Source organism: Monodelphis domestica, chromosome 5, assembly GCF_027887165.1.
Source record: "Monodelphis domestica isolate mMonDom1 chromosome 5, mMonDom1.pri, whole genome shotgun sequence".
In the NCBI taxonomy this organism is placed as follows: Eukaryota; Metazoa; Chordata; class Mammalia; order Didelphimorphia; family Didelphidae; genus Monodelphis; species Monodelphis domestica.
In genome coordinates this window covers 3,791,797-3,805,544 of record NC_077231.1, presented here as the reverse complement: position 1 = coordinate 3,805,544, position 13,748 = coordinate 3,791,797, and the positions used below count along the sequence as shown (strand labels likewise).

General features: G+C 57.5%; 1 protein-coding gene across 4 annotated transcripts in view; it reads left to right on the top strand.

The window, feature by feature from the left end:
• The window catches only part of TCF20 (transcription factor 20), a 75,477-nt gene that overhangs the window by 55,702 nt on the left and 6,027 nt on the right, over positions 1-13,748 (top strand). For all 4 annotated transcript variants that reach the window (XM_056797464.1, XM_056797463.1, XM_056797460.1 and 1 more), the window contains exon 3: positions 12,559-12,652. In XM_056797464.1, coding sequence (XP_056653442.1) covers positions 12,559-12,652 — 94 coding nt within the window. The remainder of the gene's footprint in view (positions 1-12,558; positions 12,653-13,748) is intronic.

The window sequence follows — 13,748 nt, the reverse complement described above, 5'->3', positions numbered from 1 at the left end:
GGAAACTTCTGTTTCCGCTTCCTTACTCTGTCACTTAAAATTTCCCTACGTTGCTCTGAATTCTTCATATTTATTGTCCCGTATGATGAAGGAATATTCCATTCAATCTCATCTAGAATCATCTGTCTAGCCAGCCCCCAATAACTGGTCATCACAAGGAATGCAGCTGTGAATTCTGGGGCACTTTGAGGTCTTTTCTGGTAGCCCCAAGAGTGGGTCTCTGGTCCCAGGATATTAAGAATTGAGTCACCTTTCTATATGGCTATAAATTGATCTACAGGATGGTTGGACACATTCCCATTGGCATCGGTCGGGAATTAGTGTTAGGGATGTTTCTTTCCTTTTTAGCATCTTTGCAAATTCATTTACGTTTCTCTGATTAGTGGTCCTCAACGTTGGCCAGGTAGGTTTTTTCTTTCTGAAAAGTTTTGTTTCTTGTCCTTTGACCATTTACCTATTGGGGATTGGCTCTTGATTCCTAATATCAATTGGCACCTTATAACACTTGATAACTTTGAATTTTATATAATAAAATCGGGTTTGCTTTACTTTTTCTGGTTAGGAATTTTCTCCAAGTCCACCATTATAACCTGCAATTCTTTTTGGTGTTAAGCTTTTCTGTGTGTATATCTTTCCCTATATTCTTAATCCCTACTTACTTAATTTGTTTGGAAATTGTAGTAGAAGGCACAAGATGTTTCTCTATGCCAGCCTTTTTTCCAAAATACTTTCTGGTTTTCCCAGGAGCTCTTATTGAATGAGTACTCAGTCCCTTTCCTTGGTCACTCTATGTTTGGGAGTTTATTTATACTGACCTGGCTGCATTTGGATCTAGATCTTTCTTGCCTGGTCTAATGGTTTTTTGGTTCTCTTTTCTTTTTCTATGTAGTATTGTATAGTTGTGATGGTTACTGATATGAGAGAATCTCTGCTCTGGGAGCATCAACCTTCCCTCCCAGCTTTCCTGTTCTTTTCCCCCATTATATCCCATGACCTTTGATTCCTCTAAATTAATTTTTTTATCTTGTCTGGCGTTATTATAAGGGTATGAAACTAAATCTGGACTTTGGAGGAAGTATTCTCATTTTTCCTCTACTGGCTTGGCCCAGGCATGAACATTGATCAAATAGCTCTTCAGTTTTTGAGGTATTTTGTGTCTATAAAATTTGTTTTCCAGTTGTAGATTAACTCGCAGATATTTAAGGCATGTCATGCTGAATGTAATCTGTCTTCCTAGTTTTTCCTCCTGCATTTCCTTGGCCTACCTAAAGGCTGCTGGGCTTTGTTGATTTCTCTTCTAGTCTGCCCCTTTACAGAAGCAGTTAATCAGCTTGATAGATATTCCCCTTGATTCTCTGAGGTTCCCTAAGGAAACATGGCATCATCTGCAAATAGAGGTCATTAGGCCCCCTCTCTTGGGCTCATTTTCTTAGTTCCTTCTTACTGTGTCAGAGCTGGCACTCGGGACACTGAAGACACCAGGCATCTTTGCCTTACTCCCATCCTTCCTTCCACTGCCTCTTACACATTGGATGCTTTTGTGATGGCTCAAACCTTGCCTCGTCTCTAGGTTTTTTCCCACCCTGTGACATCATTGCTTGGTTTCTTACCTTCCTTGGATAAATTCAGTGTGGTCCCGGTGGACAGCTTTGGGAGTGTATTTGTACGTGGCCCTTGGTATCAGTGCAGTCGCACTGCGTGTGCCGGACACTGTGCTAGGTGTCCTCAATTATTTGGAGAGACTCTGTCAGCTTTGCATGATCTACATTTTGTAGATGAAATAGTGGAGGCGCAGAGAGGTTGAGGGACTCCCCTGAAGTCACACCCACTGGAGGGCAGGTGATGGGGATGAGTCCTGGACTCGTCTCCTCCCTCCAGCATGGTCTCTAGTGCACTCCAAAAGATAGAGGCATCCCCTGGCCCAGAAGGGACCGCCTGTTTGTGTTTCCTGTGAAAGGGAAGTTCATGGTTTTGGCTGTCTTTAAAAAAAATCACTTGCTGGAGTCTGGACAGATGCCCACTGGGAAAGGATCAGACAAGATGGAGAGTTGTGGACAGATTGTCATCTAGACCAGAGGTGTGCAGACCCTGCTGCCCATTCTCAAGCGCGGGGGCCACCTCAACCAGATTAAAATGTCATTGGGAGGGGGCAGCTGGGCAACTCCGTGGGTTGAGAACGGAGGAGGTCCTGAGTTCAAATGTGACCTCACACCCTTCCTGACTGTGCATGTGACCCTCGGCGAGTCATTTAACCCCCATTGCCTAGCCCATACTACTCTTCTACCTTGGGACCAGTATATAGTATTGATTCCAAGATGGAGGGGAAAGAGTTACTGGGGGTTTTCTGGTGGCAAATAGTTAACAAGAGAATTAAAAATAGAATATAGAAAATGTGCATTTGTGGTTTTCCGAGGATCTGCTCCTATTTGAATTTGATGCCACTGGTCTCAGCCTTTAATGGGAGGACATAGTCGATGTTTTTTTATTTCCGTATTTGACAGTAAGATGCTGCTGCCACTTTTCTGTCGTAATGTCCTAGTTCGAATAGGCAGGATTGGAAATGGATGGTGTTTTGTATAGTTTTAAAACACCGTACCAGTTGGAAGTCCCTTCCAGTGTGCACCGGAGATCCAGATCCCCTTCCCCACTGTGACACCCAGTAGGTGTGGGATCCAGGACAGATCTCTTCATCTTTCTCAGCCTTAGAATTATTGCCACAAAACGTACTGCGGATAGGAGGCCCTCTGAAAACGTCAGGGGACGCTCCTGACCCAAGGGGAGAGTTCAGGCTAAGCCGTGTCGCTCGCTGGGTATCCCCAGTAAGGCTAGATGGTCAGCTTTCCATTTTCATCACGTGAGGACTTCTCCAGAACCATAGACGTGTCAGCAGAGCTTCTTGGATTCATGATTCCAAGGCACGTGCGCCCTCCGCTGCCCCACAGATCACCTCTCTGGACCTTGGACAGTGACCCCTCTAGCCCCCGAGAGCACACTTGTTCCGCCAAAGGGATGCTAAGCAGTAAAGACTGTATTCCTTGTTCTTTCCCGTTCCATTTTGTGCCTGGAACCAGGGCCTGCTGCAGTAGAGAACTGTTGAGAAGGCCTGCGGGCTTAGTTCATTCTGTTTACATTTATTGATAATTCCAGCCCCCCCCTTTAAGGAGGGGTCATGCTTTAAAAGAAGGGAGTGAGGAAGTTCCAGAAGATAGCACCCACTTAACCCTGAGGACTGCTCTGCAGTGCTTTCCTAGCCGCCTTTCTAAGTAATAGTAGCCACCCCAAAGTCCAGTGGCTTTAGAGTGGGAAGAAACCTTAGAAACCATAAAGGTTAGGGGGAAGCTAGGTGTCTCCATGGATGGAGAGGCAGGCTTAGGGTTAGGAGGTCCTGGGTTCAAGTGTGGCCTCAGATACTTCCCTACTGGGTGATCCTGGGCAGGTCACTGAAGCTATTGCTTAGTCCTTACTGCTTTTCTACCGTGGAACCATTACATGGTATTGATTCTAAGGCAGAAGTAAAGGTGTTTTTAAGAAAAGAAATTCCTGAGTTTAACCCTTGTGTAAGCCTGGTAGGAGCAGGAAATGAGAGATGACGCAGTTAAAAGAAAAACCTCCTTTAGGGACTGGAAGGTGCGTGACACCAGAACGTTTGGCTCCATCTATCCAAAAGCCGTGACTTCCTCTGAATAGCTTTGGCAGCACTCGGTCCTCGTCACTCATCAAGCCCTCATAAACCAGTGGAGACAACTTGAGATCTGGGGCCATATCTGACGGCCCTTTTGGAGCGGATTCCTCACTTGTGTGCCTGCCACGATATCCTGCCCGGCCTTCTGTTTGGCAAAAAGGAGAACAAGCAGGCATTTAGATTCTTGAGGCATTTGCCGACCCTTGGTAAAATTGGGTGGCTTAGATTGGAATTAAATCAGTGTGACCTAGGAGTTGGGAAGGCTCGGACTAGGCAGTTTGGGGCCGTTCTCCCTCTCCTGTGATTTCGTTTGTTGGTTTTTCCCTAAAAAATGATATCTTTTATTTGAGGGCTCATTCTCTAGGCTTAATGCCTTCATTTGTGAGTACCTCCTGCCGACATAGACCATAACACTTCCAGGCACGGCGGCTTTAAGCTTCCTGCCAGCCAGCTCCCCAGGTCTGTCTGCCATCTCTGAGCTCTGGTGCTGTAATCCAGAGGTCACCTGCCTGATCGTGGTCAGGAGCTGGCCTAGAGTTCAGGGAGGCTTTGGTTTTTTAAACGGAAATCAGAAATGGGACTGATCTGGTCGTTTTCCCAGGCAGTGTGGCACAGTGGCAGAAAGAGCGCTGGAATTTGGAGCTCCTGGGGTGGAATCCCGTGGCTATCCCCAAGCTTCAGTTTCCTTATCTGTCAAATGAGGGAGTTGGACCGCGTGGCATCTGCGGTCTCTTATAGCTCTTACATTTATGAACTTGCAAAATTAATTTCATTTGGATGCTTGAATTCAACCTGAATATCTAGGAGGATTTTTCTTGCCTCCCCTGGGAGGAGGGCGCCCCAGGAGAAGGATACTTCCATTTCAGAGCAGAGCTGTAGCATCTACTGATTCCATTTTTGTGAACGAAACTTAGTCACATGTAGCAGAGCTAGAGGGAAGGCTGGCTCAGACAGACGGAGGAGGATAAGGGCCTTTGGCAGATGTGGAGAGGCCCAGCTCTGCTGGTCAGTGGTCAGTCACTGCAGCCCCTTCCAGAAGGCACCAGGGAGACGATCTCCTTTGCAGCCGAGTCTCGTGTAGCTTGTTGGTGAAACTTCCGTTTTCATTTTGCGTCCCAAATTCTCTCTCCTCCCTCGTTCCCTAGGCAAGAAATAGAACAGCCATTACCCCTGTGAAACCCTGCAAAGCAGGTTTTCGTGTTTCCCAAAAGAAAAAGAAAGGAAGCCTCTTCTCACACGCACTTGCGGGGACCCGAGCCTGGCCGAGAATGGCCAAGGCTCTCCCCGTGGAGGCCTGTCCTCCCGGCTCTGCGCACTTCGCTCCGCTTCATCCTCAGGTTCTCCTCCAACCGGCTCTAAGGAGACACCGGAGTCGAGCGGTGCTCCCGTTCCGTCCTTGGCCGCTGTCGCCCCCTTCGCCGGGCAGAGCTGGGGCTCGGACGGCTCAAAATCTTCTCTCGCAGCCCTTTGACCACAAAATTGCCATTTCAGGTTTCTGCAGCGCATCTTTAAGCCACTGGGCTTTACCTGCCTGCGCCGCGGACAGCCGCGGACAGCCGAGCGTCTCAGCCGGACTTCTGTTCTCCTGTCCAGCAGTCCGAAGAGGCGCTGCTTCCTGGGCCCTCCTGGTCACCCTGTGTTGGGGCCCGACTGCCAAGTCGGACTAAGTGGGCTCCACTGCGCCCCCTGCTGCAGATTGTGAGGAGAGGCCGTGTTGCTGTCCTAGAACTCTGAGGGTGGCAGGGCTAGTACAAAGCGCGCTCCCCCTTCCCACTCTCTCTGCCCTCCACCCCAGTCAATCCATACTATGTATCAGTCCCAAAGAAGATGACCAGTAAAGGCTAGGCAATGTGGCGTGCCCAGGGCCTCCCATCTCTGTCTGTCCTGGCAGCCCCGGCCACCTCCCCTAGGAGCCGCTGCCGCACGGGTGGGCATCTTGGGGAAGGGGAGCCCGGGGCGCGCGGGCAGCTGGAAGGACGTGGCCCACTCGGACCCTCTTAGCGAAGGCGGCTCTGCCTGCCCGTGTGGCTGGCAGTGCCGGAGCCCCTCAGCGCCCCGGGACAGGAAGCGCGTCCCGCCCCGCGTGCCAGAGGTCAGGCTTCCGGAGGAGCGTTTTCCCAGGCCTGTCTCGGGCTGAGCAGCGTGCGGGACCGGTTAGGAAGTAGAGATGGCGCTCGGGAGCACCAAAGGAGGAGAGGCAGAAGGAGCTGAGGGAGGATGGGGGGGGGGCGGTCCGGCACGTCAGGGCCCCCCCGGAAGGAGCAGCTCGGCTTGTGAGGAGGAGCAGACACTGGAGGGAGAAGGGGAGGCGATCGGCCCGCCGTGCGCCGTTGTTATTCCCATCCTACAGCCCAGCAGACTGAGGCCGCCGTGCGCCCAGGTCCACGCGGCCCTGAAAGCAGGACCCGCAAAGGCTTCCTCTCACCGAGGGCCTGCTGACCACGGCCCGGCCTTCCGTGCAGGGCTGACCTGGGCCGGGACGCTGCGAGCTTGAAGCCTGGTGCTGGTCGGTGGCTGAAACGAGCCTCGTGCGGCTCTTGGAGCGGCGCGGCTGCCTTGGGTGCTACCTTTTCTGCAGTCCTGACCTGTCTGAGTCGGTCTGCGGGTCAGTTCTGAGGCAGAAGAGCGGGAGGGCCGCGCAGTGGAGGTCACGTGACTTGCCCGGGCTCCCCCTTGAGCCTCCTCACCGTGTGCCTCTGTCCGGCAGCGTTGGCCCGTCGTCCGTGCGCCGTGTTCTGTGCTGGGCAGCTCCCGGCTCGGCCTGCCCCTGGCCTCACTGTCCCCGTTGGTCTTGGCGCTGGCTTGGCCCCTTGGAGCCAGGCCCCAACGCCCGGGGCCAGCTGTAGAGGGGAGCGTGCGCCCATGGGAGCCGGCAGGACCAAGGGAGAGAAGAGGGGACGGCTGGGCGGCCCGCCCCGTGTGCCCAGTGCTCCTTATGGCTTGCATTGGACCTCGCCCCAGGCCTCCTGCTCCCCCCCTCCCCCAAGGCGTGGCCCAGGCTCGGGGTCCATAAGCCAGACCCCTTGTTGTTCCAAGAGGGAAGGAGAGGAGGGGCGCCCCGGCTTCTCGCGCTACAAATGGCAGCAAGAGCCGAGCGAGGGGCAGCCACCCCTGTGGACATCCCGAGGCGCCCCAAACCGGCCTGGCTCCACCTCTTACCACAGCCATCGGGCATGGCCCGTGGGAGAGTGGAGGGCGGGCAGGGCTTTCCAGGCTGTGCCAAGAGTGAATGCCGCAAGGGGCAGCGAGATGGCTCCCTGCTTAGGGCCAGGCCCAGAGACGGGAGCTCTCCTGGGTTCAGGTTTGGCCCCAGACTTCCTAGCTGGGTGACCCCCCTTGCCTTGCTGCTCCTCTGTCTTGGAACTGAGACAGAGGGGGAGGTGGTTCTAAGAGTGCACATAAGGGCCGAACGGAGGTTTGGGCTCTCGAATCTGGGCCCGAGTCCCAGTCCTTGATGACTCCTGGACCAGCATGGGGCGGCACACTTGCTCCTCCCAGGGCTCTCCTCCATCCCGAGTGTGGCTGCGTTGTGGAGGAGGGGACAGAGGCCGAGAAGCCTGCCCTGCGAGGGAGGCCCGCCCTCTTCACTTCATTCCTGCGGCCTGTGAGCTGGTACAAGTCCAGGAAGGCAGGTCTGCAAGTATCTCCCAAGTGCCTGGCTTTGAGCTACGCCCTGGAGGGTACAAAAGCCCAAAAGATCAAGTCCAGGACTCCCGTTTTCCAAATGAGAACGTTGAGGCTCCAAGGGATTTGCCCGGCCTTGCTATGTGAGGGTAGATTGGGGGACCCCGGCTCCTCGATCCAGAGCTGACAGGACTTGAAAAGACTTGTGGACAAACGGGGAGGCTGAGGCCTGAGCCCGGGGACAGTGGCCGCCTCGGTCCCCAAGCTAGTCAGGAGGCGCGTCGTCAGTCACTGGGGTGGAGGGGCCGGGCGGAGTCCCTTCCTGAGCGTCCTTTCCTGCGCTTTGTGCTTCTCTGAAGCGCTGGCGTTGGCGACCCCGACAGGTGGCACACTCCCACCGACCACCCCTTCGCAGATGACGTGAAGAAGCGACAAGTTAGGTCCCGCCCCCCTTGTGCCTAGTGAGCATGGGGCTTTGCTCCTCGAGGGCAAGGCTCACATCGAAGGCACTTAGCTGGGCCAGAGGGCACCCACAAGGCGCGCCTGCCCCCTCGGGCCTGAGCTCTCGGGGGCCAGAGAATGACTATCCCTGCCGTCGGGGCCAGCCACGGCACTGCCAGGGGATCCGAGAGGGAAGAGAAAGTTCCTCCGGCCATCCAGACACTGGAGGACGCCTGAACCAAAGTGAAAGGAAGACTTTGGAGAAACGTGGAAGTCTTGCTTCTGTGAGTGGAGCAGGCCAGGCCAGGAGGCCGATGACTGCCACGGCAGGAGCGGAAGGAACCAGCCCCCAAGTCCTGCCCACACCGGGCGTCCTCCTGCGCCATGCGGAGCGGGCACGTCGTTCCCTCTTTGTTCTCATAGGGCTGACCGAGGCAGTGGGAAGGGCAGCATGAACATGAAGGAGGACGGGCTCAGACCCTGCATCTCCCCCAGCATCGCCCTGTCGGCTCTTGGAAGTCTGCAGAACTGAGCGTGTTCTCAGAGCTCGACAAAGTTTCCTGCCTCCGCTCCAAGCTCCAGGCCGGCTACCACCATCTGCTGGCAGAAAGCTGTCAAAAGAGGGCAGTGGAGGGCAGCAGATTCCTCGTGGATCATCGCAGGGGCCAGATAGGCGCAGTCGACTCACTGAAGTGATAGAGTCATTTTTCTAGAGGGAAGAGTAGCTGCCGAGTCATAAGGAAGGAATGTGGTTGGAGCCGCTGGGCTGTGGGGGCCGACGTGCTAAGGCCACTTAGCTCTTGGCAGGCCTAAGCAGCAGCCTCCTTCCCTGGGCATCCGGGGCTTCGCCCAGCCTGCTCCCAAGGACCAACCCAATCCTGGGGCATTTCCCAGAGTCAGGCCAGCGTGGAACTCTTGTGCCTCTGGGTTGAGGGTGGCCAAGATTCTCTTGGGACGGTAGTTTAGGGTTTGCTTCGTCCCTTTGGGGAAATAACGCGTCGTAGGAAAGACCTGAATTCAGCAGGCGTTCCGTGAGAGCTTCTGCTGGATGTCGAACACGGAGAGGCTGAGCCAGGGTGCCAGAGGCGGATGGCATCTGGTTCCTGGGACCGCCAGGCCCCGTGCAGGGGGACGGAGGAGGCTCCCTGGGGCAACTGGGACTTTGGCAGAGCCTTCTTCCCTGCCGGAGGGTTTTGTGGGAAAGCGCAGAACTGGATGGAAGCCGAGGCCAGACCGGCTCCAGCTCTGTACAGCCACGGGCACGTCGTTTGGACTCGGGACCTCCGTTTCCTTGGCTGTAAGACGATGGGGCTAGACAAGACGATGACCAGAAGAGACTACAGAGAGCTCTCGTCCTGCGGCCGTGCATGCAGCGGCTTGAAGAGTCAGTCAGTCGCTCATGCAGCTTGCTTTAAGGGCCCACCATGTGCCAGGCGCTGTGCCAGGCGCTCAGGGTAAGAAGAACAAAAACAAAGGAAGGAAGAGCAGCCCCCGCTCTCAAGGAGCTGCCACAGTCTCACAGGGCTGGGGGGGGAGACTGCCTGCAGACGACGACGACTAGCCAAGGTGAAGCCCAGCTTTCTGATTCCCTCCATTCTTCTCCTGTAGTGGCCATTGAGAGCCAGGAATGTCTGGGTGAGGGGCGGGACCCGAACGGAGGGACAGGCCGCACGGCAGTCCCTTGGCAGGAGGGCCTAGCGGAGTCCCTGCGGCCCCCTCGACAAGAGGGTCAGGAGGGCCCCGAGGAGGGGCCTCGGGAACTTGGGCACGGGCTAGTGGGCCAGCGACGGAGCTTGTTTATTAATCCTCTGCCGGGAGCCAGCCTATCCGTGCGTGTGAGCGTGTGGACGGAAGTCAAGCCTGAGCAGGTCCCGTGGGCCGTGCAAAGACACGAATGGCGTAAAAACAGCTGGGCAACAAGACTGCGGGGAATATTAATCAGCCCGGAAAATCCCAGGAGTCGGTTGTCATGGGACCTGCTCCGGATATGGGGTGGTCAGTGTCGAGGTGGCCGCCTCGGTGCCTGACACGGACGGACAGGCGGCAGGGCGACTCGGCAGACTGGCTAGCACCGGCTCACAGTCTCCTCACAGGCCAGTGGTTCCCCCTGCGCCCGGGAGACCCTCGGGGCCCTGTCGTGGACGCCGAGCAGGTGGCCAAGGCGTGCCTCCTGTCTTGGACTCGATGCGAATTGTCGGTACCGAGGTCCGGCCAGCGGGGGTTAGCGGGCTTGCCCAGGGACGCCCAGCTGGCACGTGCCTGAGGCAAGACTGGCATCTCCAGGCCTGGCTCGATCCGGAGCCACCTCGCTGGCCCAGGGTGCGCCGGTCCCTCCACCCGAGGCGTGGCTAAGCCTTTCCGTCTTGCTTAAACCAGTGCTTGGAGATCCTCCCTAAAGCACGTTGCTGGCCGCCTTCTCGAGTTCTTTCAGGCGTCTCCCATGTTCTGGGAGTCCAGAGCGACGGGGCCAAATGGGAAGGAGTCTGTGATAGGCAGGGCGTCCCTAGGGCTACCCACTTCCGCCTCTCTTGGCCTGCTCCAGCGTCCTCACCCCTCTGCCTCCTTCAGCTTCAAATTCTACTTTCTTCAAGTCATTGTTCTGTCCAAGCAAAGACCCAGCCCAGCGCTGAAGCCTCAGTTCCCTTGGCTCAAACGCCTGTAAGGGGGCAGCTCGGTAGCCAAGTAGGTGGCGCCCAGACACGTCCTCGTGCTGTGGCCCTGGGTCAGTCACCCTCGTGGCGCTTCCTCGGATCCGTGCTGAGACAGACGGGCGGGGAGCTGTTGCCTCCGTCGGCTTCCAAGGGCCCTTCCAACCCGCAGCTTCTGCGACGGTAGCCGGAATCTGCCGGGAGGCTCTCCTCTCCCTGGCCTCCCTCCTCAGCCTTGGTGCGTCGCCATGGAGGGTGACAAACAGCAGCCGACTGAGCCATGTTTGTGCGTCGTGTAAGCTTCCCCTTGCGCCTTGGAGTCAGTCCTGAGCGTTGGTTCCAAGGCAGAAGAGTGGCCGGGGCTAGACAGCGAGGGAGACGTGCCTTGCCCAGGGCCTCCCGTCTCTTGGCGGCGGGACGGGACACAGACAGAGCACACGTTCGTTGTCGTCTGCGTTGGCGAGCCTGACCCTCAGGGCAGACAATCGGCAGAGCGGCGCGCCGAGCCCCCGTTTTTAGCCTATAGAGACGCTCCCCCGACGAGGGGCCGTCCGGGTGCCGGTGGTGGCTTTGGGACCAGAGCAGGCGGGGAAGTGGGTCCGGGCCCCGGGGAGCTTGGCGCTCAACCGTTTCCTCTTCCAGCCTAGGCGACGGCTCGGAAGGAGGGAAGGGCCACGACTGGGCCCTTTGGACCCTGAAGCCAGCGGGGGCCTTGCCCGCTCTCCCAGACAGGCCTGCCGACGCAGAGCCCCCGTGCCCAGGGGGAGCAGCGGAACTCCATCCTCGGATGGGGCAGGAAGGCGTCCGGGGCATCTGGCAGAAGCTCCCCTGCCAGAGCAATCAAGGCAGAGTCCTGCCGGTCACCCGCTCGCGGCTAGGAAGGCGAGTGCCAAGTGTCCCTGGAAGGGAGGGCCAGGCCGGCGGCCCTGGAGCCGGGCGGGACTGCCCTTGCCTCCCTGAGGCCTGTATTTTCATTCTCGTGGTTGTGCCCAAGTCACGGGCTCAGGGCCCACCTCCCCCCGGGGGGCTGGCGCTCAGCTTTCCGCCTCAGGTCGGAGCCGGATGCGTTCCAAGAAACCATCAGTATTCCTGGCATGCCCATCTCTCTGGTGTTTCCCTGCTTTCCTAGAAGAAGGCCCGGCAGTGGAAATCTGCATTTCCAGAGCCGGGGTGGGAGGGAAGGGGGAGTATTTGCATCCTGCAGTCATTTATGGTGAGATTCCTCTAAATCCTTTGTTCCCTGGCACATTTATATTTATTAAAATCGCGTTTTATGCAGAGAAGCAAATCCATTATGAGAACAGCTGGTCTGTGTTGAGTGCTTCGTGGCTTCAGAATCTCATTTGAATCCTCAGGGGAAGCCTCTCGAACATTAGGAGTGCAGGCATTCTTGTCCATCTTTCAGTTCGGGAAACGGAGGCAGTGGGGAGCCCAAGGGGCTTCAGAGAGCATTTGTTCCTGGACCTCCTGTAGAGGAGTGGCGTGTCCAGGCCCACGCCCAAGCCGTGAGAATGTGTCTGTAGTGGGTATTTGGGCCAATTTCAGCCCGTCAAAAACAGGAACTAATGATCCGATTCTTTCTGTGAATTTAGGAAATAAAAGTAGAGCTGTGCCACCACCAGTGTCACATGGGGTGGCAGCAGGCCTAAAGGCAGGAGGTCAGATGTGGCCTCAGACATTTCCTGCCTGGGTGACCCTGGGCAAGTCATTGAATGCCCCCTGCCCAGCCCGTGCTGCCCTGCTGCCTGGCAGCCGACCCTTGGTGAGGGTTTTCTAAAAAGACAGAAACTTGCTCCCAGTAAAAGCTGGCCAAGATCAAGACCATCTGAGGGGTTCTCTGGGGCTGGTGCCGGGTGATCCCTTGTCAGGGGAGCTGCCGAGAGCTTTGGTCTGAGATCTGGGTCATTGCACCCTGAACTCCCCTGTTTTGGAGAGTGCCGAGTCCAGGAAGGCAGACGAGGGCCCGATAAGCAGTAAGGACAGGCCCAAGCCGGCAGCGAGGCCTTTGTCTCCCTCAGGAGCCCGGGGTGTCCCTGTTGGGGCGCGAGCCTCCCCCTGTGGCCCCCGTCACGTCATTGCCGTCTGCCGGGGATCTGCAGCTGGGAGGAGAGAGAGTGCCCTGGTGTAGGCGACTGACCGCCCATCTCTCTGCCTTCCTTTCAGAAATGTTCCCACTGCCAGGAGCCAGGCGCCACCTTGGGCTGCTACAACAAGGGCTGCTCCTTCCGCTACCATTACCCGTGTGCCATCGATGCAGGTAAGTCCGGGCGTGCCCCCGAGCCGGGTCCTGCCTTTCTTTCCCAGGCGGGGAGGGCGGCGCCATTCGCCAGTCAGGCTTCTGCCCGGCTTGTCCGTCCCTCCATCGCTCCAGCCTGGAAGCAGGTCCCAAGGGAGAGTATCTGAATTCTGGCGTCACTTGTATTGACTCAGTTGGCATCGCCTGGTGCCGGCCTGTTTGCGCCGTGTCTGGAGGGTCCCGGCATCAGAGAGCCAGAGCTAGGAGGGCCTCTGGATCCCTTTTGGCACGAGCCCGTCTCCTCACTCGCAAGGCACGGGGGGGCCGCTCCCGGGCCTGGGTCTGCGTGGTCTCGTGCCCTTCCTGAGGGGGAGGGGCCCTCCGACGCCGGAGACGCTCTCGCCGATTCAGAGGGTTCCGATGAGCTGAAGGCTAATGCACGAGGCGGGGCTGTCCAGCGACCAGCGAGCCAGGAGGGATTCGGGAAGGAAGCCAGCACGGAGAGCATTGGAGCGCCCCCGCCTCGGGCCTTCGCGTGCCCCCCTTTTGGGGGCATTCAGCCAGCAGCCTGGAGGCGGGCTCGGGGCTGGACGCTGTCCAGGGACGTGGAGGGGCCCCACCACACAGAGCCACAGATACCCGGAGTGGCCGGCTCCTCCTCTCTGCTTCCCCGTCGGTCGTCGCTCGCCTCCTTCCCAGCAGGCTCCCGGGCCCTTGGCGATGCCTCTGCCAAGCCCAGCTTCTTCATCCTGCACCGGACATCTCGGCGGCTCGCCGTGGGGAATGCGGCCTGACCGCCCGAGAGGAGCACCGCTGCGGATGCCCATGTGGGGCTTCTGAAGGCAGACGGGGGGGCCTCGTGATTCCTCCCCCGGCGTCGCTGGCGTCTCCTCTTCCTCCTTGAAGCACCGGAGCTTCTTTAGCGGAGGAGGCTGCGGGGCGCCTCCAGAACAGGGCCGGGGAGCCCGTAGGGTGCTCTCCTCAGCCTGCAGACGGGCTGAGCCCAGCTCCCACGGGGAGCCGCAGACACCCCAGCGAGGCTAGCAGCCCCGGGCGGTCCTGGGGCTGAGGCGGGGCTAGATTCCGGAGGGCCCCAGGGGCCTGTGGCCGAAGCTGC